The sequence below is a fragment of the Lemur catta genome, chromosome 1 (assembly GCF_020740605.2).
Source record: "Lemur catta isolate mLemCat1 chromosome 1, mLemCat1.pri, whole genome shotgun sequence".
Taxonomy (NCBI): Eukaryota; Metazoa; Chordata; class Mammalia; order Primates; family Lemuridae; genus Lemur; species Lemur catta.
The window spans coordinates 103,654,461-103,677,103 of NC_059128.1; the positions used below are offsets into that span (position 1 = coordinate 103,654,461).

General features: G+C 52.2%; 1 protein-coding gene across 2 annotated transcripts; it reads right to left on the reverse strand.

The window, feature by feature from the left end:
- Positions 1-172: 172 nt before the first annotated feature.
- On the reverse strand, positions 173-22,271 carry SCAMP2 (secretory carrier membrane protein 2). Of its 2 annotated transcripts, XM_045532215.1 has the most exons (10): positions 22,102-22,271; positions 11,569-11,637; positions 11,072-11,170; positions 10,446-10,574; positions 9,163-9,280; positions 7,798-7,926; positions 6,967-7,126; positions 5,867-5,968; positions 1,880-2,000; positions 173-1,624 (listed from the first exon to the last, which is right to left on the reverse strand). In XM_045532215.1, the coding sequence occupies exons 1-10, from the start codon at positions 22,156-22,158 to the stop codon at positions 1,490-1,492; spliced, it is 1,119 nt and encodes a 372-aa protein (XP_045388171.1). In that variant the 5' UTR covers positions 22,159-22,271; the 3' UTR covers positions 173-1,489. The 2 variants fall into 2 exon arrangements, with proteins under 2 accessions (XP_045388171.1, XP_045388160.1); XM_045532204.1 differs by lacking the exon at positions 10,446-10,574.
- Positions 22,272-22,643: the final 372 nt, after the last annotated feature.

Consider the following 22,643-nt stretch of genomic DNA (forward strand, 5'->3'; position numbering starts at 1 on the left):
CCCCGAGGCTCCCAATTCTCTTCCACTCTTCTGACTTAGGGGCTTGACGACCTGTCACAGACCAACCAGTAAGCATTTTAATGTCCCGTCTCTCCTCTCCTAGGCGCGCCTCAGCCCCTAACACTACGGGCCACCCAGTCCTCCCAAGTCCACCAGACATTAGAACCAATGGTGTCTGAAAATGTATTATTTTTTATTTAAGCACAAAAATTGAGACATGACATATACATTTGTACATGGAGAAAAAATACCAGAAAGGAGTTTACAAAATCCTGGTCGCTGCCCTTATCCAGGGGTCTGGGCCTGCCCCAGCTGGCAGACGAGCTGAGGGCTGCCTCAGGGGGGGCCCAGGTCCCAGAGACAGGGGGTGGCCAGCTTTGTGCGAACTCCTGCAGCCTCTGGAGAACAAAGTGCAGGTTCTGCCGGTGGATTCCTAGGTGCATGTCACAGTGACACACCTCCTGGGGAATCCCCAGGGTGAGGGGAAGGTGAGCTAGACTCAGGGCATGGGGGAACCCTCCGCAAGGTGGCCCATCAGTCCCACAGTCCTGCATCAAGGATGCAGCTCTGGGCTGACTCCTGCTGCCCTCCTTAGTCACACAAGCCGGATACTGCTGGGGGTTGGGGGGGAGCAAATTAAGGCCAAGGCAGAGGGCAGCGGACCCTCAGGAAGAGAGGAAGTCAAAACAAACTGCGCCAGGTCAGACCCCACTCTCCTGGACAACTGCCAACAGCTGGGCACGACAACTTAGGGTCAGGGTCCTCCTATACCTCCCCATCCCCAAACCCCAACCAACCACATTGCACATTCAGAAAGTCTGAAGAGAGCGGGGCTCAGGGAGGGGCCTGGAGGGCACGAGGTGCAGCCCATGCCAGGAGGGTACAGGGGCCTAAAGGGCTGTGAATCTGTCAATGAGGAACACGAGGCAGGGGGAGCCTGGGTTCTGGAAGCCTGGAGACCCCAGAGAGATCCGGAGAACAGAGCTGTCCACCCACCCAGACTGCAGCTCGCCTAAAGTGGAGTGCGTGGGAGGGTTATCCCAGCCTGGGCAGGAAGGGCAGGGCTGCGGAACCAGATTCAGGCCAGGCCTGCTGGGGAAGGAGTGGAGTCTCAAGACCCTGGCAGAAAACTCCAGCTGGGGTGACCCCAGGTCAGCCAGCGATCCCAAGTGTGTAGGGGTGTCTGTGTGTGTACAGGGGAAGAGAACTTCAGTCCCATTGCTTCTGGAGAGACAAAAGAATCCTACCAAACCACCACTAGAGAAGGAAAGACAGTTTTGGTTTTTTTCTTTTTTTTCTCCTGTGTAAAAAAAGTCCCTGTCCCTCCCTTCCCTTCCAGGGAGAGCTGGTTGCTGAGGAAGGAGGAAGAGCCACAGCGAGACCTTCACCAGGTCTGTGCTGGGCAAAACCACTGCATAAGGCACCCATGGAAAGTGCAGCTCAGAAGGCAGGTGAGAGTAGGCGAAGGTAGAGGCAAGAGAGAGGAGGACTAATTCCCCTGGAAGGCTCCTCGGGCCGCAGATGAGGCCACGCTGCGGAAGGTTCTGTTGCTGAAGATGCCCTGGGAAAACTCCTCCTGGGCCTGCTGGAAGCTGGCCCCCGTCCGGCGGTACAGAGAGTGCACCTGGGGAAGGAGGGGAGGTGAGAGGAGCCCACCCTCTGGGCCACCAGGAACCCTGCCATCCAGGTTATACTCTCAGAGGGGCCACCAGGAGCCCAACACTGCCTGACTCCACCCCCCGCAGAGCCTGGGGAAAGGTGCTGCATTTTGGGGGGCCCAGGAGGCCCAACTGCGGTGGTGAAGAACATCTCGTGGCAAAAGCCAGGAAACAGGTGCCCGCTTCCTCAGGTCTGCTGTCGCCCAGCCCCCACCACTCACCCGCTTCAGGAGGAAGAGTGAGAGCACGGCACAGAGGGTAAAGAAGCCGGCCACCACCATCATGATGATTGACACGGCCAAGGAATCTTCCTTCACTGCGGACAGGGCTGCAATCCAACCACTACAAAGGGAAGAAGAAGCCAGAGGGGGCAAAGTGGGAGTGGGCCGCCCAGGAGTCCCCATGAGGGGCTCTTCTCCAAGTGGCTGCTGTGTCCTGACCACCACCTCAGCACCTCTGCGGCACAGGGAGCCCTGGGGGCCAGAGCTCTTGACCTGTGAGAGGCCAGGCCTCCGTGAAGGCTCACAGACCCACACTGCCCCAGCTTGTCCTCCCCCAGGGCCTCAGAGATAGATTCACAAGGGGAATCTTCTGGCTGTATGAGGTCTAGAGGGAGGATGGGGTTGCCGCCTATACAGAATCAGGAGGAACACTGGGTGGGCCTTTTTCTGCTGCTCTGGGGTTGGGGGCATGGAAAGCCTGGCTGTTCACTCCTAAGAACCCGCCCTCCAGGAAGGAAAACCACTGGCCAACCTGTTGCATTCATGCCATCACCTCAGCTCCTCCCACCAGGGCCCAGGCATGTTACCTCCCTGACGACCCTTAGTGTCCTCATCTGTAAAAGGACATCCTGACACTTGCTGATGTCAACTTACTACGGAGCTACAATAATCAAAGCAGTGTGGGACCGGCATAAAGACAAACATAGATCAATGGATCGATGGATCAATGGAATAGAATTGAGAGTCCAGAAATAAACCCATACATGTGTGGTCAATTAATTTTTGACAAGGATGCCAAAACCATTCAAAAGAGAAAGAACAGTCTCTTCAACAAATGGTACTAGAACAACTGGATATCCATATGCAGATAAATGAAGTTAAATTCTTACTTCAACCATATACAAAAATTAACTTAAAATGGATCAAAGACTGTTTCTCCAAAGAAGATATATAAATGACCAACATCATTAGACATTCAGGAAATGCAAATCGAAACTATAATGAAATGCAATGAAATACCGCATCTCTAGTTGGCTAAAATTTTTTTTTTAAGAAAAGGGAAAAAAGGAAAATAACATGTTAGTACTATGATTATGTCCTCCAAAAAGCACGTGTAAATGCCATGGTTTGAACGTGTCCCCCCAAAACAATGTGTTGGAAATTTAATCCCCAATCTAACTGTGTTGTGAAGAGGGGCCTAATTGGAGGTATTTAAGTCATAAGGGCTCCACCCTCATGAATGGATTAATGCCAGTTATGAGATGGGTGGGGCTTCAAGTTCAATCTCTTGTTCTCTCTCACCATGTGATGCCTTCCACCATGTTACGATGTAGCAAGACGGCCCTCAGTAGATGCAGCCTCTCAGTCTTGGACTTCCTAGGCTCCAGAACCATCAACCAAATAAACTTATATTGTTCATAAATTACCGAGTTGGGTGTATTCTGTTACAGCAGCACAAAATGGACTAAGACAGTTGGTGAGGACGTGGAGAAACTAGAACCTGCATATATTGCTGGTGGGAATGTAAACTGGTCCAGCCACTGTGGGAAATAGTTTCGTGGTTCCTAAGTTAATTAGGCCAGGCACAGTGGCTCAGTCCTGTTAATCCTAGCACTCTGGGAGGCCGAGGCGGAGGATCACTTGAGGTCAGGAGTTCAAGACCAGCCTGAGCAAGAGTGAGACCCCCATCTCTACAAAAAGTAGAAAAATTGGCTGTGTGTAGTGGCATGCGCCTATAGTCCCAGCTTAAGGACAGAAGGTTGCAGTGAACTGTGATGATGCCACTGCACTCCAGTCTGGATAACACAGCAAGGCACTATCTCAAAAAAAAAAAAAAAAAAAGAGTCAAAGTCCTAAGCGTGGAAAAAAAAACTTGCACACAAATATTCATAGCAGCACTATTCACAACGGTAAAAAGGTAGAAACAACTCAAATGTCTATCAATAAATGGATAATCAAAATACAGCATATCCAGGCCAGGTGCAGCAGCTCATGCCTATAACCCCAGCACTTTGGGAGGCCGAGGCAGGAGGATTGCTTGAGGCTAGGAATTTAAGACAAGCCTGGGCAACATGGTGAGACCCCATTTCCACATAAAAATTTTTAAAAATTAACTGGGTGTGGTGGCAGGTATCTGTAGTCCCACCTACTCGGGAGGCTGTGGCAGGAGGATCACTTGAGCCCAGAAAGCTATAGTGAGCTATGATCATGCCACTGTACTTGAGCCTGGATAACACAGTGAGATCTTGTCTTTTTAAAAGAGAACACAGGATACCTATGCAATAGGATATTATTCGGCCATATAAAGAAATGAAGCACTAACATATACTAAAACGTGGATAAAGCCTGAAAACATTATGCTAAGTGAAGGAAGGCAGACACAAGAGGCCACATATTATATGATTCCATTTATATGAAATTTCCAGAATAGATAAATCCATAGAGACAGAAAGCAATTAAACGGTTGCTAGGGGCTTAGGGAAGGAAGAAATGAGGAGTGCCTGCTTACTGCGTATGGAGTTTCTTTTTTTTTTTTTTGAGACAGAATCTCGCTCTGTTGCCCAGGCTAGAGTGCCCTGGCATCAGCCTAGCTCACAGCCACCTCAGACTCTCAAACTCCTGGGCTCAAGCAATCCTACTGCCTCAGCCTCCCAAGTAGCTGGGACTACAGACATGCGCCACCATGCCCGGCTAATTTTTTGTTTCTGTTTTTAGTTGCCTGGCTAATTTTTCTATTTTTAGTAGAGACGGGGTCTTGCTCTTGCTCAGGCTGGTCTCTAACTCCTGGCCTCAAGTGATCCTCCCGCCTCGGCCTCCCAGAGTGGTAGGATTACAGACATTGAGCCACTGTGCCTGGCCTGGAGTTTCTTTTTGGGGTGATAAAAAATGTTCTAGAACTAAGTAGTGGTGATGACTGCATAACATTGTGAACGTATTAACTGCCACAGAATTGTATAGTTTTAAATGGTTTCAGTAGTAAATGAAATGGTGAATTTTATGTTATGTGTATTTTACAATTAAAAAGGGGGGATTATATCCACCCATCCATGGGTGTTGTGAGGTGCCCTGAGAAAACGGTCACAGAGGGCTTTGCAGAGGCATTAGGAGGCTGCAAAGCTCACTGGGGTAGACCCAGGCAGAGCAGTGAGGGCAGAGCCAGGGCCAGAACTCGAGCGTCCTCATTCCCAGCATAGGTGCAAACAGCTGTCATGAGTCACAGCTCTTCCACCAGGACCTCACTTAGGACAACGAACGACGGAATTGGGTCATTGGTCAAAAGGGGCCAGATTAGAGAAGCAAGAGGGGTGGTAGGAGGGCAGTGTGCACTTGCTCAGAGGGCAAGGGGAGGCAGGCCTCCTCTCCCCACTGCTCTGGACTTGCCAGCTCCGCCAGAGGGAGGGGACCAAAATAGTGCCGCCCTTCCAGGCTCAGGCTCTCCGCCAAGTGTCAGCCTGACCTTTCTGCAATGCTCCCTGTGCACTGGGGCAGAAAGAAAACATCAGCCATCAGCTTTTCTTTTGAGATTAATTTTGAGCTGAGGACTGAAGTGCCCAGGAAACTCAATCCAGCCACATGCTCAAAGAGGACAGCAGGAAGGAACCTGTCCAGGGGAGGCTAGGGCCCCGTCTCCTGAAGTTACAGGGCCTCTGGGAAAAGTCACAGCTTAGGGTGTGCCATGCATCAGCCTCCAGGAGGGTGTAGCGGGAGAACAGAGGCTGCAGTGCAGGACACAGCTCTGCTAGCCTACAGAGTCAAGCTAAGTTCGCCCACAAGACCCTAGAAAGTGGAGAGCGAGGAAAGGCAGTGTGTGGCTACCGGAGAGGGGGCCCGGCAGATCTGAGCCGGCCCACCCAGTTCTCTCAGTTCTCTCCCTGCCACAGGGGAAGTGGGTCATCTGCTGGGCTCGCTGGGAGCCAGGAAACAGGGCAAGAGTGGCTGAGCCCCACATCCAAAGCCTAATTCCCTCTGCGATGCCCCAAGTCTCACCTGTCCCCCAGGCCAGGGATGCCAACCAACTGTATGACGTAGATCCCTATTTGACAAAAAAATACAAAGAAGAACACGAAGAAGCTGAAAGAGTTGTCGGACCTGTAGAGAGAGAAGGAAAAAGAAGTCACAAAAGGGCTTGGGCCATGCTCCTCAGCATTCCTTACTTGGGGACGTCTCTCCTTACCAGGAGCCAGGAGGCACAATGGGCAAGGGACAGAGCCCCATGGGACCAGCCACGCTGTCCGTAAGGACACACACACGGACATCCGCCACCACAATCAAGAAGGGCTTGCCTTTCACTGCCCTCCAGTTTAAAGGGTCAGTGCTTGACCCCTCCTCAAACAGCTGATAAAGTCGCTCCCCCAAAGGACAGCATAAGGACCAACCACTCCCTCTCCTGGAGTGCTTATCTGCATTTCATAACAGGCAAGAAACTCTAAACCAAAGGCATAAATCTCTAATAATAAAACTGTACACCTGGGCAGAAGAAAAGATATTTGGCGACTAGGGAACACTGGACAAAAGTCCTCAGGGGCTGAGCCCCTCCACCTCTGTCCTTCAGCACGGAGTACAGTGGGGGTGCAGCACCTGCCCACCCCCTTTCCCTTCCCCCTGCCAGCCCTGAAAGCATCAATCCTCAGGCACAATTCTAAAATCCCCAGGGTCTGTAAGGGTCTCCATCGATGCTGATGGTACCTGGCCTAAGTGTTGGTGAGACTAGCATCGATACAGTCTCGAGTACAGGCGGGTGCCCGAGTTTTCAGGGAGCATAAATAAGGACAGATGAGCCACCGAGAGCACCTGACACCCTCTGAGAAGCACCGTCAGAGCCACAGAAGGGGGCTCCCTAAAGAGGGTCCCCTCCTTCTTCCCAGTGACTGAAATACTACAGCACCAGCCAGACTGGGCAGTGGGATGGCAGGTAAGGCTTCTCATCCCATCTGCTCTGGCTATGGGGGAGAATGGGAAAGTGGGTTTCCCTGCCATTCTATTCTGCTCGAAGACTAGGGCAGGGTCCGAGGGCCCGGGCTAGCATCCCTTAGCCTGCTAGCCGGGATGCCAGCCAAACACTCATCCCTTGCCCCAGCCCCACTCACCTAAAGGCCTTATAGATGGGTCGGTACCAACAAAGGAAGGCACAGGGGGTGAAGAGCACAAACCATAGGATCGAGAGGCCGAAGTCCACTCCCCTAGAGCTGTTGCCTGAGAACCAGGCCATGCAGGCAAGCAGGTTCAGAAACAGAGTTACGGAATGCACTGGAGAAGGGAAGAGGGGAGAGACATGGCTGTGCCAAGGTGGCTGACGGGCTCCCCAGCACGGCAAACCACTCCCTAGGAGGTGAGGTCCAGGCTGTCAGGGCAGAGAACCTTGGGCTATACCTAGGCAGGGTTAGTTTCCAAATCCTAGTTTTCTGGGATCTCAAAACCAGGGACCCATCTAAGTTCCTGAGAGGTGATGGGACAGCCCAGGCATTTGGGGAGTGGGAGGGGAGGAGGGCTGCAGACCCAGGGCTGATCCTTGGGGAATGAAGTCTTTCTCTCAGCAAGTCTTTTCCCTGGCCCTGGATGGCCCACAGTGGAGCTACAGGGAGAGTCTTCTTCCCCGCCCCCTTGGCACCTAGGGGCCTGTCGGGAGGGGAGGCCTTCAGCTGAGGAGGGCCTTTTAATGCAGCGAGCTCCACAGGGATTTCGAAGTCTCTGGCTAGTCCCATGCCACCTGATCTATGGTCTGGACTGCCCCTTTCGAGGAGGTTCTCAGACAGGGAGCAGCCGGTGGGCAGAAGGCACCTCCCCATGCCAGCCCGGGCACTGAGGAAGCCTGGGGTCTGCAGAAAGCCTGCACACCAGCACGGGCAGCCAGAACAAAGATGGAGCTCTCAAGTCTCGCCCATTTCACCCTTGAGCTCACAGGGCAGGTTGGGACTCACACATCCAGAGATAGTAGAGCATCTTGCATATCCGCTGGTAGTCGGCAGGGATCTCTGTGGAGAAATCCTGGTAGAAGCAGGGCTTGACAGGGCACCATGAGGGCAGCGGCGGCCAGTTGTTCTCTCTCACTGTGTGGAAAGAGCAAAGAACAACAAGGTGAGGGCCCAGCCTCAGAAGTAGCACTGGCCGGGCGCGGTGGCTCACGCCTGGAATCCCAGCACTTTGAGAGGCCCAGGCAGGAGCATCGCTTGAGGCCAGGAGTTTGAGACCAGCCTGAGCAACATAGCAAGACCCTGTCTCTATAAAAAATAAGAAAAATTAGCCAGACATTACGGTGTGCACCTATAATCCCAGCTACCCAAGAGGCTGAGGCAGGAGGATCACTTGAGCCCAGGAGTTCAAGGTTCTAGGGAGCTATGATTGCTCCACTGTACTCCAGCCTGGGCAACACAATGAGACCCTGTGCCTAAAAAGAAAAAAAAGAAAGCAGTAGCAGCATCAAGGAGTGCACCCCACACCAGCAGTCCACGGGCCAAACCAGGGCTTCCAGAGCAGCTCCAGCAAGCTGGGCTTGGGTGTGCGTGCAGCATGGTGTAGATTGGAAAAGGATAATGGGACCCAAAGACACACCCAGAAGCTAACTCCAAGGCCGGGCATGGTGGCTCACGCCTGTAATGCTAGCACTCTGGGAGGCCGAGGCAGGAGGATCACTCTAGGTCAGGAGTTTGAGACCAGCCTGAGCAAGAGCAAGACCCTGTCTCTACTAAAAATAGAAATAAATTAGCTGGACAACTAAAAATATTTAGCAAAATTAGCTGGGCATGGTGGCGCATGCCTGTAGTCCCAGCTACTAGGGAGGCTAAGGCAGGAGGATTGCTTGAGTCCAGGAGTTTGAGGCTAGGCTGATGCCATGGCACTCTACCCCAAGCAACAGAGTGAGACTCTGTCTCCAAAAAACAAATGAAGCTAACTCCAAGACAATGGACCCCAAATGCACTGGGAAATACAGAGAGCTGAACGGCCTGAGTGATTATTTTTAACTAGCCCGTAAGTGTGGCAACTCAGGTTGTCATCATGAACAAGGAATTGTGAGACCAATGTCCTTCCGTCATCAAGGAGTCTCAGAGCTGAAAGGAGTGCAGACAGAATCCACAACCACTAGAACAACACTGCAGGTCTCCTGACTTGCAACTGACTGCTCTCCCTGGGACTGGCACCCTTTTGAGATGCTCCAGCTCTGCAGAGCTCCCAGGCTGCCCAGAAGAAGGCGGCCAGGGTGAGTGCAGGGAGGGCCCACCATGCAGGGGTCAGGACACTCTCCTGTGCCAGGCAGGGCGGCCCCAGGCCCCAGCAGCCTCCCTTACCATGCAAGTTGGCCACAGTGTTCTGCAGCTCCCGTTCCTTGCGTTCAAGCTCGGCAGCTTTCCTGTCCAGTTCTTCCTGCTGCCGAAGCAGGCCTGCCTGGGCTGCAGATGCCACGGCCTGGAGGGAAGTGGGGAGGCAGCCGGACACAAGAAACAGTGTCAGCCTGGGCAGGCGGAAGAAAGGCCTCGCCCCGGGCAGGGGAAGCCAGCAGGGCATCCCAGATGCAGTCCCGGCCCACAGAGTGTCTTGGCTTCCAGAGGCCACCATAGAGAGGCTAAGAGGACCTGTGTCCCACTGCCCCCATACCACTCTGGCCTCTTGGCCATTACCAGGCTCTCCTCTCCTCTCCCCTCATCCCTAAACTTGAGCTAGGAGAACCATGCCCAGTGGCTTCCCCACCCCTCCCCCATACTACAGTCCAGGCAGAGTTCAGTGAGAGTGAGCTTTGGTGACAATGGCAAAGGGGAAAAGACCTCGCAAGAGACTAGCCTGTAGCCAGAAACCCAGAGACCCGAGCCTCGTTTGAAGAGCCGGGTGTGTGTGCGAAGGGGGAATGGTGCACCAGCAGTGAGCGCAGAAGGGAGACACACAGGGGCAGACCGTGTGTGCCAAGCCCTGGGATCTGTGTGAGCTCCCTGCCCCTGCTCCGCCCCAGGAGCTGCCTCCCGGGGTCCCCCTAACTGTAACTGGCTATAGCCCAGGACAGCCCCTTAGGCATAGCCCTGCACGCTGGCTTTTGCGGTGCAGAATCCAAGCTCATCTCCTGTTCAGGCGGAGCAGGGTCCCTGAGTAAGGCAGTGAGGGGACTGTTATGTGTGGCCGAGCAGACCTGGGCCAGGACCCTGCTCCTGCTGGCCGCTACCACTGTTTGGGCCAAGTTCCTCCTGGAGAATGAGACTACAGTCCTTTTTAGGGAGCAAGTATCAAATTGGTCATCTTGTAGGATGACAAACCCAGTGTGTGTGTACACACGTACACATACCCACACACAAACCTCTCCCAAAGGAGTTCTCCAAAGAGCTACAGTTGCCTTCGGGAGGTGAGCTGCAGACACTGGGGGCAGAAGCAGGAGCAGAAGTGACCACGCTGGGGGTCTCAGCCTCCTCTCCCCAAAGTCTGTGACTTCAGTTGAGCGGGACCCAGGTCCCCACAGCCCACCACCCCGCTGAGCATAAAGGCAGCCCGGCACATCAGGCCGGCCTCACCTGCACAGGTTCTGGGGCCTGGGAGGGGCAAGGCTCCAGGCACTTGCCCTCCCCCTGCTCATCTGCACTTGGCCTACCTGTGGAAGCTTTCGCATGTAGCTGTCTCTGAGAATACTATCTCCTCCTAGTAGCATCTGCCTCTCTGAGAACTCGCTCACTGCCAGGAATCGAGTAGGCAGGAACTTGCTGGCCTGTCTAAGCAGGGGCTGCAACACACAACTCCACTGTGGGTCACGCTCATGCAGGGCTGCGAGGGGCGTGGGGCAGGGTGGGGCAGGGCAGTGAGGCAAGCACAGAGCAGGTAAGACTCACAGTATTGGGTGAAGGGACAAAGGAAAATAGGAAGGCAGGCAGGAATCAATAAGGTTAAAAAAAAGAGAGATTCTGGGCCCCAAGGGAGAGAGAACAAGCCAAAGACCCGATGAGGACCCGGAAGGGCACAGCAAGGAGAAATGCTCTCTCTGGAGACACCAAGGGCCCCAGCCTGCTAGAGCTTATTTTTTGGTGGTGGCAGTGGGGTGAGGATATCAGAGCAGCCTCTCCACTCACAAGTGACTAGCTCCAAAGGGACTGGCAAGAATACCCTGGAAGTGGAGCCAGGGATGAAGGCTCTCTGCCCGCCCCCCAGCCTCAGGGCCCAGCTACCGGTCTGGGTGACCCTCTCACTGGAGAAAAAGGCCAAAGGGTTCCTTGTCAGCAGTACCTGCGGGGTTGGCTGCGTTGGTTCCACTGAGGGCTGGAGAACCGCCGGCTGTGAGGGCCCAGGGAGCTGTGTGACAGGAACCGTTGTCGCTGCATTTGTCTGTGCGGGACAGATGGGAGGAAGGAAGGGAACTGGGACTCCACTAGCTGACAACAGGGGGCAAACCTACAGCAGGGTGGGCGAGGGGCACCCCCTCTGGGCCTGCACCGCGCCGCCCGCCGCAGCTTCTCAGCGCACGCGCCTCAGGTTCACACTGCTATGACCCAGCAGCCCGGGCCTCCTCGAGAAGGGGCCAAGATCGTGGATCCAAAAAGGAGAATTTCAGAGAGGCTTTGGTGACTTCCCCATCCTTACCCCACCCCGAGTTCACGTTAGGGTCGTTTCTGAGGACTCGGCTTCTCAGAGCTGCTCCCATCTGTGCCAAGGCCCCTGGGCCCAGAGACCCCAGCACCGCCCCAGAGGAACCCAGGACGCAGAGGGAGGGCATGCTCACCAACCTCTGAGAAGGGGTTGAATTCAGACAGGCCACCCTGCGGGGCACTGGTCAGCTGGGTCACAGAGGGGTCCTGAGAAGGTGAAAAAGAGCCATTAGACGCGGGGGAGAGGAGAGAATCCTGGCTCAAGTAAGGCTGCGGGTCCCCCTCCCAGCCCTGAGAAGCTTCTCCTGAAGGCTCCTGTGCCCACCCTGCCACGCCACAGCTGCAGTCCCTCCCCCTTTCTGGAAAAGGTTCAGCCCCACTGACCTCCCAGAAGAGACCCAGAGCAAGCTTTACACCCTGAGGCCTAAGCGTCGACACCACACAGGTTCTTGTTAGTGGCCGGTACAGATTCAAAATGGATCATACTATTTACCTCCAGGGAGTGGCTTGTTTTTTTCAGGGGCGTGGGGAGGCAGGTGAATGGAGTGGTAAAGGTAGAGACTGACTCTTCAGTGTACAGCCTTTCTGCACTGTTTTGTTATTCTACGGAAAGCATTTATTCCTCGTTTTTATTATTTTTTATTTTTTAATTGTTTTCCTAATGCCACAAAATCTCGGTATTCATTTATTTTTGAGGCAAGGTCTCACTCTGTCACCCAGGCTGGAGTGCCGTGGCCTCATCATAGCTCACTATAACCTCAAACTCCTGGGCTCCAGTGATCCTCCTGCCTCAGCCGCCCAAGTAGCTGGGACTACAGGCATGTGCCAACACACCTGGCTAATTTTTCTATTTTTAGTAAAGATGGGGTCTTGCTCTTGCTCAGGCTGGTCTCGAACTCCTAAGCTCAAGGGATCCTCCTGCCTTGGCGTCCCACAGTGCTAGGATTACAGGCGTGAACACTGAGTCTAGCCCTTCCTCTTATTTTTAAAAGGACAGTCTAAGGTTTTGGGAATAAAAACAGGCTGCTGGCTGTCAGTACCGATTTACTAAATCAGGCGTATACTTGCTAGGAGCAGAGATGTGAAAGGCTCAGATAAAAAGCCAAGAAAATGTTTTTGGTTTTGTTTTTCTTTTTAGAAAATGTAAGAATGTCCTCAGCACACAGCCTTGTCATAAGTTTTTAATCCTCCCTTTTCCATCTAATTTCTGCATGGGGCTCCTGCCATCCCCTTTGCCCAAGTGGCCCCACGCTAGCCTGGGGCAGCCCGTCTTCACCCTGCCCCACCCCCATCCCGGAAACAGGTGCAGGGCTCAGCTCCAGGGCCATGCCCGGGCTCTGGAAGGAATGGCCGTGGGGGTGGCCAGACTGCCCCCTGCCCGAGTCCCTGCACCCCACCCTCACCCCGTCCTGCAGGCCCAGCCTCGCCTCCACCAACCCAATTCTTAAACACAATGCTACCATTACACAGACCCTCAGAGAGTGACCCTTCAATTTACAGATGTAGAAAATGACCATGGTGATCGTGGAACTTGTCCTAGGTCTCAAAAGAGGAGCTCAATGCTTATTCTGAACATCTATAGAGTTGGACTGAATGTCTCTTCTCACAGATTTTATGTATGTTTTATCACAGGGTTTATCACAGATACTGACTCTTATCTTCCTACCTGGGCCACCAGTTTGTAGAAGGTGACTCTGTGTCCGACCACCCCTGGGACCTTGCCCAGAGCTAGGAACACAGCTAGAACTCGCTCTGTGTCTCTGGATGAACCTTATCCTATACAAGCTCCCCGACCCACCTCCCCTGCAACAGAGACTGTGGTTATGTCCTTTCTGCTGGACACCACCTCTGCTCTGGTGGCTCCTGCAACTTGGACAGTGACAAGGTGAGGTCCAGGAGGCCACCTGACGCTGGAGGCACTGGCCCTGAGGTCATTTCATGGCTGAACAACCGCTGGTTCTCTCTCAGTATTACCCGGCTTCCTGCAAGCAAGATCTGCGGCTTAGTACCTGTTCCCCTTTCAGACTCAGCAGACACCTGGCCACAGCTGAGCGAGCTGAAGTCAGCGAAATGAGATCCACCATCCACAGAACTGGTGACTCGAGTCTGAGTCACCAAGGACAGAGGAACAGAGTGGCAGCTCTGGTAGCAGTTTCAGGTGCTGGCATAAATACACCTGGCCAAGGCGCACACGTTTAATAGGTCATCTCCAGACCCACAGAGAGATGCCATTTCCTTTACCAATGACAGACAGAAGGGGATTCTGGGGGTGCAACGGAGATGGCAGGGGTGACCATTCTGTCCATTCTGATGCTTCCTTCTTCTCCTAAAATCTTAACCTGGCCCTAGGACCCCTCACCAGGCTCATCACTAGCAGATCCTGTCTCCACCAGTATGTTGGAAACTCTTTGCAGTCAACTGCATCCGTGTCTAGTTCATGCTTTAGTCCCTGGTGCTTGGTGAAGGGCCTGAGGCAGAGCAGCAGCTCCTCGAATGGTGAGAATAAATGCAGCAGGCCGTAGGATGCCAGTCTTCTCCGGAAGCACGGCCCAGACGCTAGGCCGTGGGGGAACCGGGGCACCTGCACCACAGCAGTGGCCCGGAAGCACCTTGCCTGGAAAGAGGAACCTAAAATACTCTGCGACACATGGGTCTTTCCCATCTGAGGAAACTCGGGCTCCTTTGAAAGATGTGGGTGGCTTTCAGAGAAGCTGAGGCCTGGCAAGAAAGGGAGGGAGGAGGAGGGACTGGGGAAGGGAGCTGACATTTACTGAGTGTCTGCTATGTGCCAAACCACACGATGATGCTGTTGTGAGATTCTCATCACCCTAGTGGCTCACACCTGTAATCCTAGCACTCTGGGAGGCAGAGGCAGGAGGATCGCTTGAGGTCAGGGCTTGGAGACCGGCCTAAGCAAGAGCTAGACCCCGTCTCTACAAAAAACAGAAAAAATTAGCCGGGCATGGTGGTGCATGCCTGTAGTCCCAGCTATTCGGGAGGCTGAGGCAGGAGGATCACTTGAGCCAGGAGCTTGAGGTTGCTGTACTCTAGTCAGGGCAACAGAGTGAGACTCTGTCTCCAAAAACAAATGTGATTGAATAAATAGGCTCCACCACAGAAGGACACTGACAAGGGCTTCTGCTTGTTTCCTACTGACTTCGAAGAGCTGGTTCTTGGGGAACACCCTTGGCAAAATACAAGCAGAAAGTCTTTCCAGCAAGGATCACACTGACCAGCTTCAGTGAGGACCATCAGCTTCTACTCCAAGCCACAAAATAGGAAGTCAACAGCATCGACCTCCTCTCCCCTCACCAAGCATCAGCTGGCTCTTAAGTGGGTCAAGTAATTTAAAAGGATGGTGAGGGCTGAGTTTCACCTATAAAGAAGTAACCTGAAACCCCCTCAGTCCCACTCAGAATGGCTAATGCCCTTTACTGAACTTATAACAAATAAAAAGCCCTTAAACTCAGTTCTTTTCGTTCAGCAGTTACAGTGTGAGGAACATGCCACGATGAGCAGGACACAGCTCATGCCCTTCTGGAGTCCACAGTCTGGGACCTAGGACAAGTGCACACACCCCAAGAGCATGTTGGGGGCCACAGCAAGGTGCAGAGACACGACAGGAGGGAGGGGACACACCCTGGAGGGCTTTGGGAAAGACCAAGTTGCAGGAGGAAGGAGGAAGACAAGCAAAGGTGGGTCAGTAAGGCCGGCCGCTGCTGCAGGGCCGGGGGACGTTAGGATGCAGCTGGAGCTGAGGGCACCGAGAGCAGAGGGGCAGGCCAAGTCAGGCTGCGGCTCTGTCGGGAAGGGCCATGGAAAACACACTTGTTTGTACCGGTTGGGAAATCTCTTTCCATGCGTTTCACAGGTCCTGGCTGTGCCCGAGCTCTGTGACTTTTCCTTGCCTCCCCATCCTGTACTCCACCCAAACCCCCAGTGTGAGGTTTATTTCAGGCTCCAAATAAACACATTAAATAAATATCTCATGGACTAAAACAACTTAGGGCCATTCTCTCTAGGAGGCAGAGAGTCACCAACACTTTGGAACCTCTGTGAAGTTCTATTTGCTTTGGAGATGCAGCTGTGTGTCACAGAACAAGAAAAGGCAATCATCCCCAGAGTGGCTGGCTGGGTCCTAGGTGCAGAGAGAGCCACACTGACCTTGCTTGCTCTCTGACCTGGAACCTCAGAATCCATCCTCAAGAAATACGACAGGCCTGAGCCTACCCCGGGCCCTGGCTGGGCGGGCGGGGAGGCGGGAGCTGGCATTCAAAAAAAAAAAAAGAAATATGACAGAAGCATGTAAAGGTCTGTACCTCCAATGATACTCACTGCACTAGGATTTACAATAGGAGAAAAAAGCAGAAAACAAATGTCCAATATCAGAGAGCACAAGTATGTTTTTGGTGCACATCCCCCTTGAAAACCTAAACAGCAATTAAAAACCACAGCTAGTCAGGTGTGATGGTGCATGCTTCGAGTCCCAGCTCCTTGGGAGGCTGAGATGGAGTATGATTTGAGCACAGGAGTTCTAGACCAGCCTGGGCAACATAGCAAGACCCTGTCTCTCTTAAAAAAAAAAACACACAAAAAAACACAGCTATGAAGACAGTATAGCAACACAGAAAAGGCATTGTTATATAAATACCAACTTATGATTTTATCAAAAGTAGTCATGAAAAAAGACTAGCAGGAAAACACCAAAATAACAATGGTTGTAAAAGACTGGCAGAAACATGGATGACATTTTCTCTTTTCCAAATGTTCTAGAACATGATCATGTTACTTTTACTTTAAAAACACACCTACAAACATATTTTTAAAAAGAGCCCAAGAACTGACCAAACAAGCAAGGAGCACTCTTGGGCCTCCCTCTCTGCCACAGACAGCGATGTACAGAATCATCTAGAAAAGCAAGTCCAAACCACCTGGCCTGGCATTTGAGGCCTTCTAGGGCCTAGTCCTCCTTTAAGCAGTCTTTCCTCAAACTGAGCCGCCTGTCATCTCCTCCCATCTCTCTCTGTTCACTCCCTGCACAAACCATTCCACACCAAGTGCTGGGCTGGGGGCACAAGAAAAAGCCTCGGTTCCTGTCCTCAAGAAGCAAATAACACAGAGAATCAAACGCAAGCCAGGGCAAGAAGTGATAGCACATGGAAAGTGCTATACCAGGGTGAGGGCAAAAGCAGCAAGATCACAGAGGAGCGAGTGACTGAGTTGTCTGGGAGAGGCAGGGACGGCTTTATGAGCTGTTATCTGAGTTGGATCTTGAGAAAGAAAAGAAATTTAGCAAGCAGTAAAGAGGGAGGCAAGAACCACATTTGCAAAAGCCACAGAATCTTTAAGAAGAGCTTGCACATGTTCAGGGAATGGAAGAAGGTTATGGAGGTTGTGGAGTGGGCACTGTGGAGAGAGGAGCCAGGAGTATCAGGGAACCAGCCTGCAGAGGTGGGGCCAGACTGTAGGAGTTTGGACTTGACCTACAGGCGATGGGGAACGACTAGAGATTGACACGATCACTCTGACAGCAGTGAGGAGAGTGCAATGCACATGGAAGGATGATGGTGAGAAGACTGGCTGGGACACAATTGTTGCCATGGGTGATAGTTGGGAGTGAACTACAGGATGGCAGTTGGGGAAGGAGAAGTGGGGAGGGACTCCAGAGACGCTCCTCAGGCCACTGCCATGGGCTCAGGAACTCTCTGTGTTGCCAGGGGGAATGGAAGGACTGCAGGGAAGGGAAGGAAGGAATTGAGTGCCCAAGATAAACGCTCACAGGAGAGGAGGAACAGGCTTTTCAGGGATGGGTGTAGGAGGGTAAGAAGAAGATCCGAGAAGATACTGGGTTGGACTGGAGATACCTGTGGAGCGTATCTGGTTGGAATGGTTGGGAAGGCCCAGGTGTGAGTTGGAAATACTGGTTTAAAGCTCAGGAGAGAGGTGAGGGCCACAGTGCCCGGTGTGTGGTGCTACTCTGAAGCCAGAGATGTGAAGGCAGAAAGTGAGAACAGGGTCAAGGACGGAACTGCGGGCTACTCCTAAATGTGCAAGGCAGAAAGTGAAGACAGCCTGAGGTAGGTGAGAGTTACCAGGATTAAAGACGCCAAGGATGGAGAGAATTTCAAGAGACTAATTTCAAATAAGCACGTGTGTCATAAGCAGCAGATGTACCTCATGGCTCCCCCAGAGAGCACAGGATCTGAGATGGAGGAGGTGCTGGGTTCCAATGAACAGTGAGCATTTCCTAGCTCCCCTGCAGATCAGAAGCTCTGGCAGGCCACTGGCCACGCACTGTGCCCATTTACCTTGGTCTCCTACACAGGCCTGCGGAGCAGCAGGGCCTCAGTGATGTGCACTAACATGTGAGCATCTCCAAGCAGCACTCGCTGGACGGGTCACACCTTGTAAATGTGCACAGAATTCTTCTCTGAATGAGCAGCAAGTACTCCTTGTTTGTCCTGGTTCAATATTACCATTTCTCTGAACACAGGATTATCCTACACCAAGTGGCACCAAAGACAACTAAGAAGTTAAGAACATAGTTCCTCCGTCTCTCTACTCACGTTCTTTCTAACGCCCAGCCCAGCTCCATGTGCCAACCGTAAAGGTGGGAATACCCCATCTGGGTAGCTGTCTAGAGTCAGAGTTAAGCTGTAAGAACACTGCCATTTTCAAATTTCTTGAGACACTGCTCCTATTACACAGAAAAGTTCTACTGGGTCCATCTGGTGGTTCCACGAATTCTCAAAGTTATAGTCAAGCTGGAGCCGACCGTCTCTGGGAAGTGGCAAAGCCCCAGTGTCTACGAGGGGAACTTCATGTAACTTTGTTCACACCCAAATCACGTTTCTGCCACCATTTTCTCCTCTCACAGGAGAGAAATGTTCCCAATCCCTGGGAAGCAGCCACACCACTAAGATTATCTTTTAACTGCAAGGAGGCAACGTGTGAAAGTGATATTGTGTGACTTGGCAACTCCTGAACACTGAAAGGCCTCCTCTGAAAGGCTTCCTCTGTTCCGCACCACCACCTATTCCACGCCCCCTCCTTGAGATCGCTGCTGTCTGCCGGGGACAGTCTGGCGGCAGTGCCGAGTGGGAAAGCAGCCCTGGCATTTGCCTGGGTGGTCTGATTTCTAGTGGACTGCTGAAAAATGGACAGGACAACGCCCCCCTTTAGCTTTCCACCCCTTCGTCCCCTGACGAGACTTAATGAGAAACTTTTGGGAGCAGACGCCCTGGATCAGGGCAAAGCAGGGGCCCACATTACCCAGAGGGCACAGAGCAGAGGCGCTGTAATGAACAGGGGAATCAGGGCGTGCAGTGGAGGTTGTGAAATCAGCACACTTGCCTTGCTGCTTCCTGCTTCCTCCTAGGAGTTTGGTAAACCTCTGCTGCATGCTCTTAACTTTCTGTTCACAGCTCTTACTATGCAGGAAGTTTTCTAATAATCCCAATTATAACTACATGCAAGGAAGAGGTCATAAAAGCCCACACCCACAGTGCAGGGTGGGGGCACAGGAGTTGGATAAAGAACCTTGGATGAGGAAATCAACCGGGAGTTTCACAGGACATAAGAGTGAGTAGAAAAAGGGTTCCATGGTTGAATAACTTTGAGAAATGCTGATTCAAATAAAGCTGAGCAAATGTCTTTTTCATAGGATTTCTCAGAGCCATTAACAAACTAACAACAACAACAAAAACAACAAAAAAAAACCTAACAAGCCTTGTTGATCTTTAAGCAAAATAGAATAGGTAGCGATTCTCAAACCTAACTGACCACAGAACCCTGAGCACTTTTCAGGACTGGCATTACTGAGAACATATATTGCTTTAAAGTACTGTTTTAAAAAGCACAATAAAGGCCGGGTGCCGTGGCTCACTCCTGTAATCCTAGCACTCTGCGAGGCCAAGGCGGGAGGATTACTCAAGGTCAGGAGTTCGAGACCAGCCTGAGCAAAAGCAAGACCCCATCTCTACTAAAAAATAGAAATTATCTGGACAACTAAAAATACACATAGAAAAAATTAGCCGGGCATGGTGGCGCACACCTGTAGTCCCAGCTACTTGGGAGGCTGAGGCAGGAGGATCGCTTGAGCCCAGGAGTTTGAGGTTGCTGTGACCTAGGCTGACACCACAGCACTCTAGTCCGGGCAACAGAGCAAGACTCTGTCTCAAAAAAAAAAAAAAAAAAAAAAAGCACAATAAAATCTGTATTATTCCATCCCCTCACACTGGGGGGAAAAAGCAGCTTAGCTAATACTACTTTGTCACTTTCACCACTACTAGTACTGTCATTTCAAGAATGGTGACAATGTGATGATGTTACATTCTTTCCTCAGGCGGCCTAAAATATCCCCAAGGCAGTTGAATACCAATGTCTAAGCTTTAAAACCCTTTGAAACAGCACCGCCTTAGGAATGAGACTGGGTCTGCCCCTTTCCTATTGCTAAGTAGCTGGTGACCGGCATGTGCCATCCTCATTTCTCAACTCAAGAGGTTAGAATAACAGTTGGCCGTGGATTCTGAATGCTAAGTGTGTCTTCGTAATCCAACATTAAATGGGGTGACGGAAAAAAAACAACTGCTCTGGAGTCTGACTAGGTGTCACGGGTTCTGAGTCCACTGCCTCTCTACCTGCTCTCTCCTGAGCTCTGTGCCAACACCCTGAGTAAATGAAGCTGGGCTCACACCCAGTCTCCCAAGAGCTGCACCCTCCCAATGTCCCAGCCCTGGCAGTCAGGGAAGCAGACGCTACCATCTTAAGGGAGTGCAGCTCTGACCAGGAGAAAGAGCTCGGGACCCCACATCCAAAGCTGCTTCTCCCCACACAATTGTGCACCAAGAGGAGGAGCAAAATTGCAGCCAGCCAGCTCTCTTCTTCCCACACAGGATTTCCCACCAGATGTGGCTGCTTGACAGGACCACAGCTGCTTCCTGTCCTGCGATATCCTGGGGCTACCTGATGGACAGACTGTCTTGCTTGAATGCAGAAGTTACTTCTACCACAGTTTGCACAGTCATTTCTGGGGCCAGAGATGAGGTTTAAGATTCTCAAGCAGCTATCCATACAGGGGAGAACTCAGGGCAGAAATGCTAGCACTGGAAAAAGTTCTCTGCATCTTTGGACAGATGACTGCCTCTGACTGTCAGATAGCAGCAGATATTTTATTTCTGATTCTGACAGGACAAAAAAAAAGAAAGAAAGAAAATCATCACACCACACACACCAAAAGGGTACTAAATCTTTACTGAAACTCAACCCCCCGGTATTATACAGCAGTTTTGTAATTAAAGCGAAACAGTTACCAAGACACAGGCAGAAAAAAAATGCAAATGTTCTTTCTTTACTCAACCAACAGAGATGACTGTTTGCCTTACATAAGAGACAACGTCCTTGCAAAGGCTCTGTCAAGAAGCATTAAGCTACAAGAGGAATGTTCAGAATTCCCTGACGTTACAAGGAACAAGCTACCAGAATTTGCCTTGAGGGCTCCTGTTGGCTAAGACGCCTTCCTGAGACCAAGAAAGACACATAAAATATTCACTGTCCTGACAGCATGTAATTATTTAGTTCAAGTCTCCTTTGATTTTGCCCTGACCCTTGAAGGGATTCAAGGTGGGAAAACTCATGCTGTGGATTGCAGGAAGGACCCTCCAAGGACCTCCCTGACACCTGCAGGAAACTCTGAAGCTGCCAATGACCAAAATAAAAAGGACAAGCCAGATGAGTTAATGTGTCTGGTGACATCCTGACAGAGCAGAACATCAGGGCTCATAAATCAAGCAGTCAGCACAAACAAGCTTCCCTAGAACTGGGTTTGAGCAGACATGAAACAAAAGGCACAGGAGCTCTGGAGCTAAGTGGAGTTCCAGCCCTTCCCCAAAGAAAAAGAACATCCCTGTGCTCTCAGTGGAAAGGTTTTGGCTTTAAGTAGGAAGACTGTGAATTGTTTGTTCAAATGGTCAGGCCAGATCATAGGTCAGTACATCTCAACTACACTGCCACCCCGCACAGGTCCGTTAGACTAATGTTCCCTGTGCTTCCAGACTCTTTCAGAGCCCCCTCATCTCTCCTCTCTCACTAACTGGGGCTCCCCTATCCGGCCAAAGCCCATTCCAAACTAGACCCATGGCCAAGGTGCGGAATTCTTATCAAGGCCATTTTTGAACTTGGGCTATCTTCCTACTCTTCTTTTCCTAACAAATCTCACGGCCTTTCCTAAACCTTATACACTAGTTTGGCTGGTGGTAGTGGTGGTGATGAGAGAGGTATGTGTCTTGGGCTTTTCCCACACTTCTCCATCTCACCAAAGGCTTCCACCTCATTATGCTGCTGTCACTCCCTCTCCTAAGGTGACTCAAGACAGGTGTCTTCCCAAGACTGCAGGAATGTGATAGCCACATTTGCTTCTTTCCCTGAAGCTAGGGATCTCCTTAAGGGTCAGACTGTGCCTGCTCCAGTCCCCGTGCCCCGCCCCCCGCCCCCTCCGCGGTTCCACCTGCTGCTAGTCCGGCCCTCCAGACCCTACGATAGGACAGTCCTCAAAGCCTGCTCTCCCATTGGGCAGATGGCCCGTCCCTCCTACGCCACGTCTCCCGGCTCTGGCGAAAGAGGCCCGGGCGGCGGCCCTTGGCGCTAGAGAGATCTACGAGTTGGGGGCTCTACCTGGAAGGGGTTTACATCCACTGGGTCCGCGAAGGGGTTAGTGTCGAAGGCTGACATGGCGGACGAGACCGGCGGGCGACCTCCGGGAGCGCTCCTGCCTCCGGGCACCCAGACCCAGCGGCGCTCTGCAGACTCTCCACTTCCGGGAGCGAGGCAGCCGTTCTGGCGCAGGCGCAGTGCCCTCCCAGAGGGGCGTGGCCCGTGTCGTCACAGAGGTCCGCCCCGCCCCCTGCCCAGCCCTCGGCAGAGCCACCGATGGGCTTTCTGCTTCCGTCCACGTCCTCCCTCTGCTGGGAAGTCAGGGGTCCCTGCTGGCAGAGGGATTAGGGCGCCGGAGGCAGGACGCCCTTCTCAACTGCCTATCAGTCGGATACCTTTGTGTTTCTAAAGCAAACTCCCAAAAGTGGGACAGGAAACTTAACCCCTTCGCTTCCCTTGAGGGCAAATTTGGGAAGTCCCAAACTAGTCCCCGGGCAGATGACAACGGTGACCCGGTGAAGGGGAGGCTTGGGAGAACTAGGAAAGGGCTCTGGTGAAAGGGC

Excerpts from the sequence above, each read along its gene's own strand:
- SCAMP2 (XM_045532215.1), bottom strand. The coding sequence starts at position 22,158 with ATGTCAGCCTTCGACACTAACCCCTTCGCGGACCCAGTGGATGTAAAC. Across the intron at positions 5,969-6,966 it reads CCCATCTATAAGGCCTTTAG|GTCCGACAACTCTTTCAGCT; the intron begins GTGAGTGGGGCT and ends CTCTCTCTACAG. Across the intron at positions 2,001-5,866 it reads ATCCCTGGCCTGGGGGACAG|TGGTTGGATTGCAGCCCTGT; the intron begins GTGAGACTTGGG and ends TTCCCTTTGTAG.